Genomic DNA, 20,576 nt, shown 5'->3' with positions numbered 1-20,576 from the left:
TTAGTGTAGTTGTTGCTACTGTTGCTACAGAAAAGGCAGAGGTGGAGAAATGGAAGTGAAGAGCCATCCCAGTAATCAGAACCAGTGTGGTCTTGGTCACATGACCATCTAACACTGTCCCTCAATCATTCATGTCCTTCAGCCAAGTCCTCTTTTTGTCCCACACATACTGTAAGACTACCTGCTCCTGTCGCATTATTATGGATTCCACTGCTTCTCAAATCTCAAACCAGCCTGCAGTCGCTAGGATTGGCCAGGGGCCCATGCTTACACAAGTTTCTGCCAGAAAGCTTTTCTAACAAGTAGTTAATGTTGTAAAAGCGTCTATTTTAATCCAAAGCATGATATTTTCCTAAACCTAACCAAGTAGTTTTGTTGGATAAACCTAACCAAAGTGCGACTGAAAACTAAAGATAATAATAAATAACATGAATTATAAGGCAACAAAGTATAAAAAGTCTGACTGGGAAAATCCCAGTCTTAATCAGATACAAGTCCTGTGCTTAGCCCACTCATCCACCACTACTTTCCTCATATAGTTGGCTATTTATAATACAAGCAACGAAGTGTTGGAATCGGACCCAGGCAATATTATCAACAACAATAAAAATAACAATACATTAATTATATCTCATCTTAGCACATATACATACACTGTATATAGTATAGTATATATATTATACCTAATTGTGGTCATGCCAGGAAAAATAATTTGAATATGAAAGAAAGGTTGAGTTCAACCAATACATTGATTTATTTAACAGTTTTCTCAATTTTAATATACTATATATTCAATTCAATTAAATTCAGTTCAGTGTAATTAATATATATATTAATATTACAGTATGATACAAAAGAAATACTGTGATATAAGATTTGTATCCATGCACAGTGTTGAACTACAGCAAAGCTACCCTAGGGAGAAATCGAGTTTAGTTAACTAAAGCTACTGTAGTTATAAGTACTTGACGTGATCAAATTGACAATGTACATGTGATAGAAAATTATAACAAAATATAACACAAAAAGTCACATCAGCAAAAAATGCCCACTTATTCTCAGGTCATACATAAACAAAGCACACAAGTAGATATGTAGGTTTTGTAGGTGGAGCTAGTCAGTCATGTATTTATGTATTAGTCTAAAGGTCCAGTATGTAACATTGAGGAGGATCTATTATTCAGAAATGGAATATAATATTCAAAGCTATGTTTTCATTACTGTATCATCACCTGGATATAAGAATCGTTGTGTTTTTGTTAGCTTAGAATGAGCTGTTTGTATCTACAGAGGGAGTGGGTCGCCTTCCACGGAGGCCACCATGTTGAATGTTCTACAGTAGCTCAGAAGGGACAAACCAAAACGCTGGCTCTAAATAGGGGCATTCGTGCTTTTTACAGCCACTGTTGTTTCACCTTTTTGTTTTTGGAAGGGGAGGAAGCAATGGAGTTGTGATCTGCAACTTCACCGCTAGATGCCACTTTATTTTTTTTTAAGTATGGCCATGGCGAGTCTTCCTCAGGCTGAGATTCCAAAGCTTTTATCCACATGAGCACTGAACGCCCGCCCTTTTGCACAGAGGTCAGTTGTGTGGTATTGGCTGCCTGACAGATGCATCGTCTGAGCATGCTCACAGCGGTCAGGACCAAAGAAAAATGGGGCAGGGTTGGTCAAGGGGGTTCAATTACAGTAGAGAACGGAAGTTCCAGAGCTGCCAACTCTCACGCTTTCACCGTTTGACTCACGCATTTGCCTGTTTTCACACGCACTCACGCCACACATCCAATTTCTCACACTAAAAAAATCCGATGTTGGGCCGTTTCGGTCCCCTGCAGTTTGTACCGTCCAAAAACAATGTTACGCTATAGTAAACAGAGACTCGTCAAGCACTAGGACCAAGAGGAAAACGGCCGCTCCAGCTGAAGCCTGTTACCCTTAGTTTAGACCCGCCCACAAGCTCCTCGATTGGCTCTGCCGTTTCTTGTGTGATTGGCCGTTCCCGCTGTCACTCCATCTTGCTTGCACACCGGTCTGCTGGAGTTGCCCAGGTAACATCAGAGGTTTCATTTACATTAACGTTTGAATCGGTGTCCATGTGTGTATGTGCGTGCGTGTGTCCAGAATGTTTTTTCTATATTTACATTTACATGCTTTACAACCAGTCAAACCAAAAAGGGAACAGTAAACGTAACAGTAACAACAGAAAACTAGAAGAACTACTATTGTGTGACAGGGCGCCCGCCGGTTAGCTCAGTCGGTAGAGCTGGCGACCCATATACGGTAGTCGCTGCAGCGGCTCGAGCTCAAATCCGACCTGCTGCCCTTTGCTGCGTGGCTTCCCCTCCCTCTCCACCCACCATCACTGTCTCCCCACAGCTGTCTCTATAAATAAAGCCATCAAAAGGCCAAAAAAATAAGTTAAAAAAAAAAAAAATACTTGTGTCCCCCCCACCTCTGAAATCAAAATGTTGTCCTTGATCTGAGCTGGGACTAGGTATGTAACAATGAAATGTCGTCCAATTGAGTACTCACTCACTTAAACTTTAAATCTTGATATAAGTTATTTGTTTGTGTTTGTGCGTGTGAACATGATTTAGTGTGGTGAAAGCTGTCATAACAAGCAGCAGGAGAGCACCTTGTTAACCTGGTGGTATACTGCATGCTCAAAATATCAGCTCATTGCATTGTTTATTTACGCACAGTTTAACACCATTCTAATCAAAATATCAATCAACCTACAGGTACCTAGGTCCAATCTTAAACACTGGTCTATGAATAAGGCTTTATTGTGATACAGGCAGTCATTTAGGCACAACAATAGTTTTCTGGTTGAATGTTCAGCTCAAGTCTAGAAAGCCCTACGAGTCATGATGCCGAACATGAATCAGAATAAGTTCAGGTAGTGCATATCTTTAGCAGACCACCCAAAAATCCACTAGAATGCAGGAAATCACATCTACTTAATTTCCTGGGGGTGGACCTTCAGCTATGTCTGCTTCTCAGAATGTAACCAATATTGTCCATCTCCAGTAGGCTGCCCCTATCAGCGGCTTTGGGTCTCCCCACAAACCACCAGAATGCAGGGTACAACATGGGTACAACATCAAATGAATTCCAATTCTTTTTTTTTTTTTTCCCCCCCACAAAATTCTCCCAAGGTTTTAATTACATGGCAACTACCTTGATTACAATATTATAGTGGCAAGCTGGCAAGAAGGTAAACACAGTAATACACCGTTTTTAGGGGGAGGTGTATGACAGAGAACAGCTTGTACACCATTACACCTGCACAGTTGGACAGATAGAGGATTACTGTAAACTCATCATTCAGTGCTGATGTTCCAGTGCAAACATTTCTGCACAGACGTACAGTGAGTGTGATACACTGCGTTATGAAACAGCTCTGTACCCTACAGCTGTACTCTGAGTGTGTGTGTGAGTGTGTGAGTACTTGTAACGGTCAGAGCCATCTACCATGAGCCGTCTCCCACACAGCAGACATTTTGATGAAGTGCCTTGTGTCGCGGCACCTTCATTCTTCACTTTTTTGATTGCCCACTTCAAAAAAAAAAAGCCCAGCAGCTACACCTGTTATTGCAGCAACACATCTTCTTCCTGCTCTTCCTCATCTTCCCAGCCTTCATTTTTCTCATCATTTATTGTCATCTTGTTTTTCTTCATACTCCATCCTCTCTGTGCTCCTCCCCTCCTCCCTCCTACAGCTCATTTTCTCCTCCTCTTCCTCCTCCTGGGACTCCAGCTCTCATTTTGCTGTGGTTGTACGTGAGTGACCTTTCTCTTTTAGCTCGTCAGCATCAAGATTCTATTCTTTGTACATTTTGTGTGTGTGTGTAGGTGTGCACATGGTGCCTGCTTATTAAGCAGAAAACATTGTGAACAGTATGTGTGGAATTACTCAGGAACAAACTGACCTGTGTGTATGTGGCATTCAATGGAAAGGCACACACACATGCTTACAGTACACAAACACATCAATTCTCTGCAGCGGAAAAATACAGCTGAGTCTTCTTGTTGCCACGGGATAGTCCAAGTGTCTCGTATATCACACACACACACACACACACACACACACACACCCTACACACACAGTTGCACATCACGCCAGCCTGTTGGGTATGAATGACTGTCACTAAAGATAGATCTAATATTTAGAGAGGGAGAGGTTGATTGTTACATCACATCAAATATTAATATTCAGCAGACAGAGAGGCTACTTGGTGCCAGACAGTACCTGTGTGTGTGTGTGTGTGTGTGTGTGTGTGTGTGTGTGTGTGTGTGTGTGTGTGTGTGTGGTGTGTGTGTTGTACAAGACATGTTGATGGACAAGATTACAATCCTCTGAAGTGTACATAACCTCTCTCATACAATCACTAACACATTTACAGCTTTACAACACAGGGCTACTGTCACAACATCCACATACACACTGCAGCAGCTGCATTACTGCTAAGAATAGCCACAACACTACAGGAAAAATCCGCTCCAGACATGGATTAAAGCTGCAGTAGGTAACTTTTTTATAAAAATATATTTTTGTCATATTTGCTGAAACTTTCACTATATCTTTGAATATGCAAATTATGTTCATCAAGTTTTCCTGCTGGACACAAGATGTCTCCTACTTCACTTGACTTCCAAATTTTTTGTGATGTCACAAATCAGGCTGGTAATAATGCTCCTTAAAATTAGCTTTTCAATGAGCACAGAGAAACATTCCACTTTTAGCAGAAGAATGTGAAAACTCTGCACAGACAGCATTCAAACATCACACTGCATGAACAAGAAGAAACACTGATTTCTGACTGGAGGGAGGCTTTAAGAATTTAGATAATCATGTGGGTTTTTTTAAATACAGAAACACTGTGAAAACTGAACCAAAGTAATCATGAAATACTGTGAAAGCAACATTAATCCATTTTTTGTGCACCAAACTGTCTTTATGTGGCACTGATAGATTATACAACAGATATGTGATTAATCACACTGAATCCTATCCATCCTGTCAGATGGATACACACCCAGTCCAGAAGAATCACACACTCTGTCTCTCTCTCACACACACAGAGCAATCTGACCTGTGTGTTGTACTGCTGGCGAGTGGGCGGCACGTCATATATGTCCTGCTGGGTCGGAGGCTGATGTCTGGGTGGGACGTCGTACTCATCCTGCTCTAGTTTCACTGTGTCGTACACATACACCTGTCCAATCCGAGTAGGAACTACCACCTGGACATAGACACACAGAGAGAGGAGAGGCAGGTGAGAGTCAATCAGTCAGCCTGAAGGTATGAGGGTGTATATCAACCCTACCAAGGGTTGTTACAAAGAGAAAAAACACTGACATTTATGAACAGAAAACACAAGATTAAACTCCTAATCTTTCTCTGAAAAAAGGCGTTAAACCTGTGTTAATGTGACTATTGCAACCTGCAAAGGTCACAATGCACCACCCAGTCACAACAGCCTAAAACTAAAAGGCTTCTTCACTTTGAATGAGAATTTATTGCTTCTTCACACTAAATGAACAGAGACTTAAGTTTGTTCAGTCTCATTAAAACAAAAAAAGCTTGACACACACAGGCAGTAAAAACAAAGCAGGGGTCCTGTCATAGTTGTCGTGGGAACCAGGCTGCCCTATTGTGTGCCTCTTTAAACTGAGTATTATCTGGTTTGAGTGTAGAGTCAACCAGCCAGCCTGGGAAAACACAACAGCTGTGGTATACAACACATACAACAGACTTAGCTACTTCAGCTAGCTCACTCCTTTCATCATCCTCTCTTCTTACCTTTCCCTGTCATTTCCATAACATTGCCATGTCCTGGAATGTAAGGCTGCTCAATTATTCGAAATTTTGTCATGATTACGATTTTGGGGCCAAACGATCTCAAAACTAATAAAATCGAGGGGAAACGATTTTTTTTTTCTGTTGTGAAACGAAAAAAGCTGTGTCCCAATTCAGGGGCTGCGTATTTCGCGCATGCATATTTCCGTCCCTCCCCCACAGCATGCACTGCACATGCGTCATGTGCTCGGTATACTCGCCGTTCCCGACCTGTCGCGCGACAATGTGAAGTCACGGGAGCGCCTTAACTATTTATACTTGCGCCGGTGGTCGCGACACTAGTTGCAGTCTTTTCCTGTCACGTTGTTTTCGTTTGAACAGGTAACGCAGAGACTTACAAATGTTTATGGGGAAAGGAAAGTGTAACTGAGGACTTCCTGGCAAAGTGTTTTTGACAAATGTCCACTAAATGCAGCATGTTTCTGAAGTTTAAAAAAATAATCGTTTGAATAATCGTGATTTCAATTTTGACCCAAATAATCGTGATTATGATTTTTTCCATAATCGAGCAGCCCTACTGGAATGTGGAGAGGGTGTCTGCCTCCCGAACCACAACTGGAAGCTGGTTCCACAGGAGAGGAGCTTGGTAACTGAAGGCTCTGGCTCCTGTTCTACTTTTAGAGACTATAGGAACCACAAGTAGCCCAGCATTCAGAGAACGTAGTGTTCTAGAGGGGTAATAGGGTACTATGAGCTCTTTAAGATATGAAGGGGCCTGACCATGAAGAGCTTTATAGGTGAGGAGGAGGATTTTAAATTCTATTCTACATTTTACAGGGAGCCAGTGCAGAGAAGCTAGTACAGGAGAGATGTGATCTCTTTTTCTAGTTCCTGTCAGTACTCGTGCTGCAGCGTTCTGAATTAATTGGAGCGTTTTAATGGACTTATTGGGGCAACCTGATAATAAAGAGTTGCAGTAATCCAGCCTAGAAGTAACAAATGCATGGATTAGTTTTTCTGCATCTGTCTGTGATAGGATGTGTCTAATTTTTGTAATATTACGTAAATGAAAGAAGGCAGTCCTAGAGGTCTGCTTCATGTGGGAATTAGATGACAAATCGTGATCAAAAATAACTCCAAGATTCCTGACAGTGGTGCTAGAGGCCAAGGTAATGCCATCTAGAGTAACTATATCTTTAGACACTGAGTCTCTAAGGTTTTTGGGGCCAAGAACAAGAATTTTGCTTTTTTCTGAGTTTAACATCAGAAAATTGCAGCTCATCCAGGATTTTATGTCCTTAAGACATGTTTGTAATTTAGATAATTGATTAATTTCATTGGGCTTGATCGATAGATATAACAGTGCATCATCTGCATAACAATGAAAGTTAATGGAGTGATTCCTAATAATGTTATCATCATCATCATCATCATCATCAGTCATTTCTATTAGTATAGTTGTTGTGCACCTTCCTCTGTCTCTGTCCTTCTCTATTATAGCATATCTAAGTACAGGAAAGGAGGAAGTTGACCAAGGTTCTGACGGAGGCTTGCTCAACTATTATTGGAACACAGAGCAAAAAGGGAGTGGGACTTAGGTTAATGGTCAATTCTGTGGTATGTGGCATTGGTTCATGCAATGTAGTCCAACAAAAACCAAGCTAGGGCACAAAAAACCTTCCGTAAATTTCATTATATGAGCTACATAAATGTAAATATATAACTAAATTAATTGAATAATAGTGTTTTATAATGTATGCTATAATATACTGTGTATCTGTAGACATAATTGTTTAATTCCAAATACTGATCATCAGTATCAGACCTAACATTCTGTGTCAGTCTGTCTGTTTGCAAGTCAAATCATTGTTTAATCACAGCTCCAGCCCTGATTAATGGAAGCTCTCTGATAATATTTGCTCAGCTCCCCAGCTGTCAGAGGTACGCTGTGTGTGAGACAGACAGAGACAAATGATAAAACCATCCATTTGACAACCTGTCTGTACTAATCTGCCTCTGCCTCCCCACTCTCCCTCTGCCTTCAGCTAAAACGCCTCAAAACACATTCTCTCTATTCCTTCCCAGGGGGGGAATTACAACAATTATTTTATTCTAGAAGACTAATTTCACCATTACCAAAAGAACCCACTCCTGAAAAGCTGAGAAACATTCCTTATTTAACATTTCTGTCTGGGTTTTCTCTCTAATTCTCAGTCTGTGGGTCACACACGTACACACTCATGTAAACAGCCCCTCATTGTCAAAAAGCTTTCAACAGTATTGACGACACTCGGCTAAGTGCCAGATGCGTCCTGCAGAGAGAGAGAGACACACACACACACACACACACACACACACACACACACACACACACACACACACACACACAAAGCATCCACAGCGCTGTGTCAGATTAATAACCCATGTTATTGATTACCTGTCTGTGTCCACCCTAGAGAATAGACACAAACTTGCACACTAACACTGAGTGATCTGTTTGTGTGTGTGTGTGTGTGTGTGTGTGTGTGTGTGTGTGTGTATGTGTGTGTATAAGGTCTAGTAATAGTAATAGCCTCCTGAGCCTTTTAATCCCTTTGGGAGATCAGAACTATGGGTCAACTACTGGGTTCTACTCTTTTTATGACTACGTGTGTGTGTGTGTGTGTGTGTGTGTGTGTGTGTGTGTGTGTGTGTGTGTGTGTGTGTGTGTGTGTGTGTGAGTGAGTGAGTGTGTTAACTGTTAACTAATAACCTAATTTAATATAATCACAGCATGACTGCTTCATGTCTCCATTGTGATTTGTTTCTCTTTAACTGCCAACAGCACTTACATTCCATATCTCCCCTCCATTCCATCATCAGAACAGCCAAAAAAAAAGGATCACAGTCAGTGGATCCACATCTGGCTTCCAATGACTTCAGCCTTGGTCAACTTCAGCATGTGAATTTGTGGTTATTTTTACTAGTGGTTGACCGATATGTATTTTTCAATGGCAGATGCCGATATTTAGAGAGCAGGGTGACTGATGGCCGATATATAATGTCGTCATGGATAATTCCATTATTCCATGCGCATTGTAATCTAAAATACAATTGGCTAGTAATATGTTGTTTTAGATGGGATTTGGAGATGATTTTATAACTTTATTTTAGTTTTTGTGAATAATATATAAATATATATGATAATATCTCTGCTTAGCTATCACAAAATGTCACGGCAGCTGTTTCCTCATAAAGCCCAACAATTGTGATGTGGTTGATAAATGTTGATAAAAGTGAGCACACAGATGGTGTTCAAATTTTCTCTCCATGCCTTGATTAATGTATAATCTGTAAGTTCTGTATATTAAATGTTATTATGATCAAGTTTTTTTAAAATATAATGTTTATAAGTAGTCTATATGTCTCATTACCATTATAAAATGAAAATGATGAGTAATAATAGATCAAGAATTTTTAATGTCAAAATGAAAAGGTCTACCTCTGGTTGGACTGCCTCTTAAATACCTTCACTGTAAAACCAGATAAGTTAATTTAATTCAGAAAATTGCTTTTACTTGTAATTTTAAGTAACACTAACTTAGTTTTGTAAGTTAAAGAAACATTCCTCATTAGTAACTTTTTACTAGGTATTTAGTTTACATGTCGAGTACCAAAAAAATGACTAAAACTACTTTATCAAGAAAGTTTTTCTTTTACTTACAAAATTTAGTTAGTTTCAGTTTGTAACATTTTTTTGAGTTAAATTAACTGGTTTTACAGTGTTGAATTGACTGTCTTGATACTCTGACAGGCTCAACACACACACCCGCTCTCCCATCACTCACCAGGAATGAATGGCAGCGAGCATGCAGCTGTATCAGGTCCCTGCACAGCCCTGTTCCTTATGTCTCATCACAGAACTCTGGCCCGAGGATGGCTGTATACTTTCAGATTTACTGACCTACATATCCACCAAAGAAAAACCTCTGTGTGTCATGTTCTCAAAATAAATCAGTGGCCTCATAAAAGCTGCAGCTACTCCGACCTACCGACAATAAAAATGCCTTTGACACACATTTATTTATGAGGGTTCAATGAGGGAGAATTCCTCTACATGCAAATGTGCACACACACACTGACGGAGGGCCATGTGTGGCACAAGCTGTGATGTTCACTCTTTGTTCCTTGTGTACAATTACGTCAAGTCATTGTTCAACAGATGACCTTTGCTCCTAGCAATGTCCCTCCCTCCTTCCCAGCAGCAACGCCACTACCGCCCCATCTTCCACTCCTTTTCTTTCTTTCTTGTTTCCTGCTTTATGACAAAAGGACACAGAAACCAGGTGTGAGCTTGGTCTAGAACTCTGATTCTCTGATTCCGGGCCCAAAAACTGCTGCCGTAGGTCGGGCTTGGGTCAGATTTTTTGAGCCTAATCAAAGCTCTACTTTGGTCTAGAAAGAAAAGGCAGGATGAAATATATATAGGCCATGGTCACATTCTCAAATGAAGCCCAATCCTTCAAAATGATCACTGTAACCACACAGAGAAAAATAGACTTTTTTATACGTGAAGCTGCAGCAGAGAAAAATAAATCTCTACAGCACAGATGTGAAGTTCAAAGAGAGACGGCGGTAAAAATAGAGAGAGGCCTAATTACAGTAGGAGGGTTGGGTGGTTTGTCTAAGCTGGTGGACCTCAGATCCTAATCTATACTGTGCTCTCACTCTGCTCTGTGTTTTAGTAGAGAGATCCACAATGCAGTCGGCAGGGTGGAGAGGCTTTACCAACGACCTCCATTGTCCCAGAAGTCTGGTCATTAGAGAGTGTATGTATACAAACTGCTTCTTTTCTCAACGGATAGAAACTACTGTGTACTACTCATACACTTACAGTACTGCATAAGAATGTACTAGTACTTTTCTGTATGTACAAGTTTGTTTGTTTATGCATTTTTTGTTGTGTTACTATCTCTATGTACTGACAGTGAAGACTTTTTTTGTTTTGGATAGTGTCTTTGGATAAGACTTGGTATAACATTCAACTAAAAGATTCTGATATATATATATATATATATATATATATATACATTATAGATATATACACAAATGTGCAAATAAATATACATTTGAACATAAATATGAATAGAAACGAGAAAGAACACTTACTGTATATATCATATATATATCTCATTTTAAAGATACATGTATAGATGTAGTCTATAGTCTATGCATACTAATATATACATTACAGCAGTATGTGCAGGGGAACATACTGAATGCATACATTATATAAACATGCGTATGTGTATACAGGGCTGTTTGAAGCGATTATATGCATATACATCATGCTGCCTTAGATTTTTATTTGGTGTGACTGCCGACCTGTCCAGGATTGTATCTTGCATAGTAAATTTTATTCTTGTTTTTTTTTTTAAATTGTAAGATCACAACAAGTTTGACACATTTTAAATCAAACATAATATTTTGTTGTATATTTGATGATCTTGCCGACTACATGGAAGGCGACCTCTGGCGTAGATAAAAACAACTCATTCTAATGAATTGAATTGTTATTTTCATTCTGCCATTAGGAACACTAGGAGGAACCAGAGGAACCTGATTTTTTCACAGATTATTTGATTTAAAAAAAAAAAAAAATTACCTACTGCAGCTTTAACTTTACCAACTGCTGTAAGGAGTACAGGACTGTCGGTGTAACACTGTTGGTCATGAGCACAAACCTGCTAGACAAAGAAGTTGAAACAAAGCGAGAGCAGCTAGAGGGAGAAAGAATGAATGAGAGAGAGTTGGAGCCACAGCCTGTGAATACCATGCCCGCTATGTGGGGCATGTGGCAACACACATGCACGCACACACCCGCACACAAACACGCACGCACACGCACACACACACACACACACACACACACACACACACACACACACACACACAGAGGCAGTGCGGGGGTCTTAACAGATTAGTGCAGGGGGAGACATGTCTGCAGGAGAGCACCAACACACTCTACCCCCCACTAAACTGGATTCCAACACCACATGGCATGGCTGGTGTGTGTGTGTTCTGTCCATGTGTGCGTGCTCAGACTGGCTGTCTGGCAATGATGGCAAAATCCAGATGGACTGACTCAGCTTGGGGCTGTAGGACTATGGTGATGAAAAAATAATTAGTTGTAAAGTATTTATTCTTCAGGATGTCATATGATGCATTCTCTTGGTGATACAACTACAACACATATTAGGAACGGTTGACTGTTGTTGCAATCCTCTCTTTGCAAGCTCTCTCTCTGTGTGTGTGTGTGTGTGTGTGTGTGTGTGTGTGTGTGTGTGTGTGTGTGTGTGTGTGTCATTTCCCCCGACTGTGATGTTCGTTGGTGGAGAAACAATCTTCACAACCCTGACACATTCAAGGAGAAAACTCAGCAAAGAGTGAGAAAGCAGTGGGAGGCTATGAACGTCACATTCAACAACGTCCCTGCACCAGACTGTATTGTCATTTACTGGGTTTCTCCAGCTCACCTTTCTCTCTTTGTGTACCCACACATACAGTAAAAGAATCATGAAATTCCTGTAAGTTCAATAGAATAAAAAAAAGTATAATTTATGTCCAACACTAACCTACAGTTAGACAGTAGTAGTTAGTAGTAGTGGTAGTTACACTGACTGACCGTAGACAGTAATGTTTAGTAGGGCTGCACAATTAATCGCAATATTATCAAAATTGTAATATGCAAATCACAGAAGCTGCAATATTTTGATAAATGTAAAATGTGTGACAAACAGCATTATAATAACCTACTGGAGTGCTGCAGAGATACCCTGCACTACAAATATTTTACCCTTAACAAATGTCACATAATCATTATTTGGATAGTTTTTTTCAGTGAGAATGAACTTTGTGATGCACAAATAATCATTCTCACTTATCATAAATCATATCGCAATATCAGTCATAATAATCACGATAGCCGTGCTGCAATTCCAGGAAGTAGCGCTGTTGCCATCACAACAATTAACACAAATCCAACCAAATCTTGTGAATTCCACATGACCTTGAAATTTTGTCCAATCTCTGCAACTTTTCTGTATCATAACAGTTCCCTGCACAAAACGTCAACAAACTATCAATTTTATTCTCACCTTAACAAGTTGCCCTCTGTTTTTGATGAATTATGGAAAAAATGAAATTTCTCCTGCAATTCTTTAGCAAAAAAAAAACAGCCTAAAGACTTCTTTAGGACTGAGTGTCTATACTGTAATGTATACATCAGTCAACAATAACTAATCTTATTAGGAATAAAGCTGCCTCTGTGTGAACTGTCTGTAGCTGAACACGGTCGACCTACACTGCTGTATTTTAACCTCGATCATAATGGTGGTACTTGGCCTGATATTTTCTGAGGTGGTACAAGTTGTAGAAAGATTAAAATCTAAACAGAACTTGTGAAACCAGGTCTTGAAAGTAGACTTTTTCTGGTGAGCACAAAGCACTGATTTTTCTTTCATTGTAAAACAGCAGACCTTTTAGACTTTAATCGTGACGACTGACTACGAAACAAATAGGACAAAGAAATGAGATTGGAGGAGCAAAACAAAAGAGCGTGTCTGTGTGAGCATATTGATATGTGTGGGAGTGTGCCAGACCGACGTGTTGACTTCATTAGTCTCCAGTTAATCTCAGCACGTGGTGCAGAATGCAGCCTTACATATAAACTGAATATCATCTGCTTGTTTAACATATTCCATGTGGTTTTGTATTATAATATGTATTTATATTTAATGCTATTTATATTTCTTTGCTGTAAGTGCTGGATGAAATGTGTTCTCTAATGCAGTGCACTGACAATGTAACAGTCACCCATATTATACATTAATGTTTCTGTAGTGGTGACAGAACGTTAAGAAAATTTCACAGCAGTTTGAAAAGCTCCCTGTGGTCTCCAGGGAAACTATATCACCAAACTCCCTTTAAGAAATATCACATTGTAACAATTCCTAATGTGTCTGTACAAACACAAAACAACAGAAACACAAGATAAAGGGCGTCATATGTTGTCTTCTTGTCAATTTGGCATTAATATAATCTATATAGATAAACTGTGTTCTGGACAAAGTTTATATTTTGCTGCTTCAACTCACTCAGCCTTCATTGGTTAGCTACAAGACCGTGGGAATGAGAGGCAAACACTTTCAAATGTTAAGATTTCTCACTAAAGTAAGTGCTGATTGGTGGATAAGATAAATGGCCTATTAAACGCTGACTCATAACACTGTTTATCCACCATCTATTATTTGTGTCTTTTGGTCCATGGCTATTCCTGATTAAACCCTCATTGTGCAAGCATTACATAAGGGGAAGTAATTCTGAATTTTTATATATAATCATTTAATTTAATTTGAGATTTATAGATCACACGTGCTTAACTTACAAATGGGCTTCTGAGAACCTTCGTGAAGGTGGCTCATGTTCTTATTCAGATGTGAGACCAACATAATTTGTAGATGCCTATGGTGCACTTCTCCTGTGGAATCAATACAATATTTTAGGGACTGTTTGATTTATATGTCAAGTTAATTCTCATTGATTTTATTGCAGTTTATAAGAACACCTTACAGTGTGTGTGTGACTGTTCTCCAGCTGTTCCCTCTTGGATGCGTCTAACACAGGTGGTAACACACTCAGCACTATGACCACACTGTCAGTGTGCCACCCTCAAACTGAGTGTCTTAACACCTCTACACTGAAATCAGCTAACTGTATTATGGCTGCTGATTTACATATTTACAGAAATGGTAAGCTATAGCATTCTAGATGTACAGACGTGTACACCCACACACACAAAAGTTTAAAAATAACTGAATACAACTTAAAAGGAAGGAATATGCTTTTATATTCAAAGCCCTATTCAGAGCGCTAACTGGAGTATATAATGTAGCTGTGTGTGTGTGTGTAGATGATGACAGGGCTCGAGATGGAGCCCACACACAAATACACACAAACACACACACACACACACACACACACACACACACACACACACACACTTCAAAACAGTACACCAATATGCCCCTGACTTTTCAGTTCCTTAATACAAATGCAATTTCATCACACAACACACATCTTTGCTCTTTACACGCTACCAGAGCAGAAAATGAGTCCGCTGCAGGTAATCAAATGGACCCCAAAGGGCACACACAAACACACACACACACACACACACACACACACACACACACACACAACAGATTGTCTTCAGCTGTTGCTGTGTATGTGTGTGTGTGTTAAGAGCTGGGAGTTGCTGTGACACGTGGCCGCTGACACACCCCTCCTAACACATTGATGCCTTTGATGACAGCTGTGTCAGCTGACAATACTGCTTGACCTTGTGACACACACACACACACACACACACACACACAACACACACAAATCGTTGTGTTACTATGTTCATGGGGACCCACCAAATTGACTCTGTCAAAAACAAATTTGAGAAAATTGCCCCTCAAGTCCTGTGTGTGTTGTTGAACAATAAAGAAATCGTCATTGGGGGCCCATGATGCATTTGGACTGAGAGGATCGCTTTTGCCAACCTCCCTCTTCCTCAGCTGACAAATTTAATTTATGACAGACTAAACCTCAATTATTTTGGCTACATTTGCTGGAAACATGTCCGGCACTAAAGGGAATACTAATCCACAAGAGGCACCGCGTAGAGCTCGTCCAGAAGCAAAAAAGTTGCTCGCAGCTAACACAGAGGCTAGCATGGATGATGGCGACAGCACGTCGTTTGAGGAAAAAGTGGCTAACACAGTTTCCAAAACTGTTACTAAAAAGATTAGCGCTCTCATGGAGCAGAAGTTAACCGAACTACACTCTATTCTGGACAAGCTGAGCAGCCGCGTCGAGGACAGCACGAAGCCTGAGAACCGTATATCTGATGGCGAGGACCGCACAACCACTCTGGAAAACAAGCTAGCTGAACTTGAACAACGAGTGAAGATCTTAACCGACCGAGCCAAGGACAGAGAGAACAGGAGCCGCAGAGATAACATACGAATTATTGGACTTAAGGAAGGTGTAGAGGGGAACCAGGCTGTCAGGTTTTTTGGGACCTGGCTTCCAGACACACTGAAACTGGAGACCAACCAAATTGACCGGGCACACAGAGCCTTAGACTCGCCGAAGAAAAATTTGAATCGTTATTAGCAAGTTGCACAATTTTAGTGACAAACAACGGATCCTTGCTGCTGTCCGAGAGAAAGGTGAGATCACCTATCAGGGCGGCAAGATTTACATCTCCCAGGACCTATCAGCCCGGATGAGGGAAGCCCGGCTTCAATTCAACGGGGTATGTGAACGCCTCATCCCCTGCGCTTTCCAATAGCAAGAGGTGTCCGTCAGGGGTGCCCTCTCAGTCCGCTCCTCTTTGCCTTAGCATTGGAACCATTAGCCGGAACTATTCGACTACATATCAATATAAAGGGAATAACAATAGAACATACTGAACACAAAATTGCCTTGTACCCTCAGCTATACATTTCTGCAATTATGGATATTTTCAATAAGTTTAGTAACATATCTGGCTACAAAATAAATTTTAGTAAATCTAAAGCTATGCCACTGAGAGCCCTAAATGCTACAGATGTTCGGGAGAGTTTCCCTTTGGTCGAGATCTGGCTTTACTTATTTGGGGATAAAAGTGTCCTCAGACAAATTACATTTTGCCCCAATCTGTACTTCAGTCAAGAGAGACCTGGAGCGATGGCAGAACTTAACCCTTTCCCTGTTTGGTCGAATCAGTCTCATTAAGATGAATGTGCTCCCTCGACTCTTATACCCTTTGCAAATGCTCCCCTTATATCTATCAAAGAAAATCAACCTAGACATAGAGAAGGCATTTTCCAAATTTATTTTGCAAGGCAGAAAACCTAGGCAGAGGCTTAAGATATTATAATTACCCAGAGACGCCACAACGGGGCAGGCAACCCCGGCAATTGCCTAGGGCCCCGAGCTGAAGGGGGCACCGAGGGACGGCTGACGTCACAGGGCCCTTTCCGAGTTGTCACTGGCTAGTAGGGGGCCCCGACAGACAGCTGATATCGCTCCATATCAGCGACACAACTTGAAACCCCCGTAGACACTGCAATGACACGTCGGGAATCTCCCTAATGGGGCCCCCTTACTAGCCGGTCAAACACACAGATGAAAAAATGAAGTGAACATATCTCTCTGGGCACACGAAAATAAAAAACGTGACAGTGGTAAGTGGGAATGTAAGCTATGTGTGTTACATTATAAAAAAATAGTGGTTCCAGCCAGCCTGCCACTTTATCCCAAACTCCCAGTCATCCACCAAGCACCAAAAAAGTTTACAGCACATTCAAGTCTGTGTAAAGTGAATTCAGCCATTTTCTTCTAAACACATTCATAGCCACACAATATGTTTGTATATGTTTCCTTTGCTGCCAATGCCTATGATATTTTCTCCCAGAATAAAGCATTTGTTGTCAAATGTTAAAACTGATACCAGCATCAATTCTGCTGTCAGTTTAGTCTGTCTGAACTGGTGCCAATTTGTATTTGGAATTATGTTTTTTAAATGTGAGCTGCTGGACAACTGAATTTCCCTTCGGGGATAAATAAAGTATATCCCATCCTATATATCCATACATTTTCTGCTATAGCCTAAATGTTACATTAAATAAAATGTTAACATGAAGCATTAAAGTTGTTACTGCAAATGGATGTTCATTAATTATTCCATACAGATCTCAAATGTTGTGTTTGTGTAGCATGCACAGTTCTTTACTTTACGCAAGCCAACCAAATACATTGTGCTCTTTTCTTTTTTCTTCCTCAAGGTGCTTTGTTGACGTTTTTTGGCCCACAACAACAACAACAACAACAACAACAACAACAACAGCAGCAGCAGACCTATACACATCAAAGTAGGAACTTATTTAGTTTCCTTTTTAAAGTTAAGATTACAGTGACTTGCTCTCCCATTTAAAATATATCATGGGATCTATCTGATTTAATATGACTACACAAATATTTTCTTAATGTTGTAATGATGTTCAGGGGTCCTTAGATATGGAAGACATAGTGGCTGCATTTGCAGAAGCCAAGGCCCGCAAGCAGCAGTTTAAAAAAAAAAAAAGACACTACTATTGGACTGTAGATGTAGGACCAAGGTGTCACAGCAAGTCTTAAGTTATTCCTTTCCACTTCAATTCCTTGTTTGTTTGTTTTCTTGCTCGGTTGCGTTTTTATCATTCTGAAAATGTTGCACATTTCAGTTATGTTTGTTTTTCTGTTATTTATATATTGTATGTAAAGTTTGCATTCAGATAGTTATGTTATTTATTATTTATTTTATATGTTAATTGTTTAATAAAAGATTTCTTTCATTCCTCATGATTCTGGGGGGCCCCATGGTCCTTCTTGCCTAGGGCCCCCAAGGGGTCTAGAAACGCCCCTGCAATTACCTACAGACATGGGTGGTCTTTCTATGCCTATTATATTGTTTTATAACTGGGCCTGTCATGCACGCCACTTCTGGCTTTGGTTACATTCATATGTTAAGAGAGAGACCTGTATTGATTCCTGGGCTTGCCACCCTTACTTCCCATGGAGCTTAATCACATGTGAAACAAAGAAGATAAATCCAGAAGTAAAAGGCAATCTTATCATTTACAACAGTATCAGAATATGGCATGATATATCTAAATATCTGGGAAGGAAAAATGTGAAGTCTTTACTGTGTCCCACACCTCAAAATCCTGATTTTTATGCAGGTGTCAGCTCACCCATTTTCCTCTCTTGGAGGGACAAGGGAATTCATGTAATTGGTGATTTATTGAGAGATAATACCTTACTGTCCTTCCAGCAGCTACAGGAGACATTCAATATTTCTAAGCACCATTTTTTGGGGCTATTTACATATTAGGCACTTTGTGTCTTCACAGATCACCTCATTCTCTACTAACATCTCTTACAGTGATGCTGAGAGATTTCTTCTAAAGCGCAAAAACAGAAAACATAGCATAATTTTACTCACTTCTTGGTTCTTCCATCATATACCATTTACCATCTCTCATAGATGGGAAAAAGACTTGAACAATGAATATATTGAGAATGATTGGCAGGCAACTATACGCCTGATCAGGTCCACATCTACTTGTAACCCGTTACAGCCTGTGAAGTACAAGATACTTCACAGGCTGCATATTACTCCTGTTATTTTAAACAAAATTGACCACTCCATTTCTCCTCTGTGTAACAAGTGCAACTTAGAAAGGGGGATGTATTTCCATTACTTTTGGGAATGTAAACTGATTTCCAGATTTTGGACACTTATTTCAAAGTTAGTCAGTGGGATATTTAAAATAAAACATAAAGAAAGACCCTGGGGTTTTCCTCCTAGGCCTTCCCTCTAGGGACTTGCATCTCACTGCATCACATTGTAAGCTCTTTGAAAAACTCCTTCTAGTTGCTCGAAAATGTATACTGCAAAACTGGATCAAAACTTTTCCACCTAGTGTCACCCTTTTTTACAGGGAGGTCTTTAATATCCTTCCTCATGAAAGGTTACAAGCTGTTGTAAAGGGTAAGGATGAGTTTTTTTAAAAGTTGGGCCCTTCCTAGATTATGGTAAATGGTAAGACCTGTACTTTCTAGTCTTCTGACCACTCAAAGCGCTTTTACACTACATGCTACATGGCAAAGTCCATCAAACAGAAACTAACCTTCATACACATTCACACACTGATGCACATCATCAGGAGCAATTTGGGGTTCAGATACAGATAAAATCTGCTATTGATGGGCAGACAGTTTTATGAATGGAATTAGACATCCCCTTGCAATGGCCCACAGATAGGCTGCTGATGACTGGTTACCCTCAACTCATGATTACATACTGCGGACTGGAAACAAACTAGAACTGTATTTTTTTTAAACTTTTTTTTTATTATTATTTTTTTTAAATTACTATTCATTATTATTATTGTCTTGGTCATTATGACTATTTTCACTTTTTTTTGTTTAACCCTGTATAGCATGTGCTGTCTAATGGATCGGGTTGGGGTCTTGTTTCTGTGTTTTGTATTATCTCTGTGTTTAAAAAAAATGAAAGAAATCATCATTGATTGTTGTTCCTCATAGTATTTTACTGGCTTTTCTTCTCAGTTTCAAATTCCCCTCACATTATTCTCATCAGCACCTCTGTCTGTCTATGCAGGGTGTAGACAGTCATGTGTCTGTCTAAACAGTCTCACAAAGGGACATTTGGTGTGTAAATCCGAGCTGGAGCCTTCCTCGGCAGCTGCAGCTGGAGCTCACTCTGCCTCTCTGCTCGGTCCTACCATCATCCTCTCTCCATGTCGAAACAAACACTGCCGTTTTCATCACTCTCCAATTACTACTCGTCCGTCTGTGTATGTGTGGGTGAAAGAGAGAGAGTGTGCGGAGTCTTCTCTCAGCAGGAATTCCTTATCTCGTAATGACTAACTGGCAGGAGTGACGTGTGTGTGTAGAGGGAGGCAAGGGGAGGTAAGTGAGCATAAGAGCAACTCATTACAATGAAGGGCATTGGCAAGGTAAATACTAAAAGCATGTGGCGCACACACTTTGCTCATGCACTGACAATAACAGATCCAATACTAAACTATAACTGTGACTAAAATGTCCCCAATTCCTAACTGCCTGGCCTTAACCTTGGTGAAAAACATGATCAATTCAGAGAAAGATTTAAAGGACAATTTATCAATTATTC

At 40.1% G+C, this 20,576-nt stretch overlaps 1 protein-coding gene across 5 annotated transcripts in view; it reads right to left on the bottom strand.

The window, feature by feature from the left end:
• Positions 1-20,576, bottom strand: part of bcar1 (BCAR1 scaffold protein, Cas family member) — a 105,648-nt gene that overhangs the window by 8,422 nt on the left and 76,650 nt on the right. For 4 of the 5 annotated variants that reach the window (XM_051383153.1, XM_051383154.1, XM_051383156.1 and 1 more), the window contains one exon: positions 5,097-5,246. The exons of the other annotated variant lie outside the window; for it this stretch is intronic. In XM_051383153.1, the coding sequence (XP_051239113.1) occupies positions 5,097-5,246 (150 nt within the window). The remainder of the gene's footprint in view (positions 1-5,096; positions 5,247-20,576) is intronic. 5 annotated transcript variants of the gene reach the window in all.

Source organism: Dicentrarchus labrax, unplaced genomic scaffold (genome assembly GCF_905237075.1).
Source record: "Dicentrarchus labrax unplaced genomic scaffold, dlabrax2021, whole genome shotgun sequence".
Taxonomy (NCBI): Eukaryota; Metazoa; Chordata; class Actinopteri; family Moronidae; genus Dicentrarchus; species Dicentrarchus labrax.
Note: the sequence above shows the minus strand (reverse complement) of the source record. Positions and strands in the feature narration are given on the sequence as shown.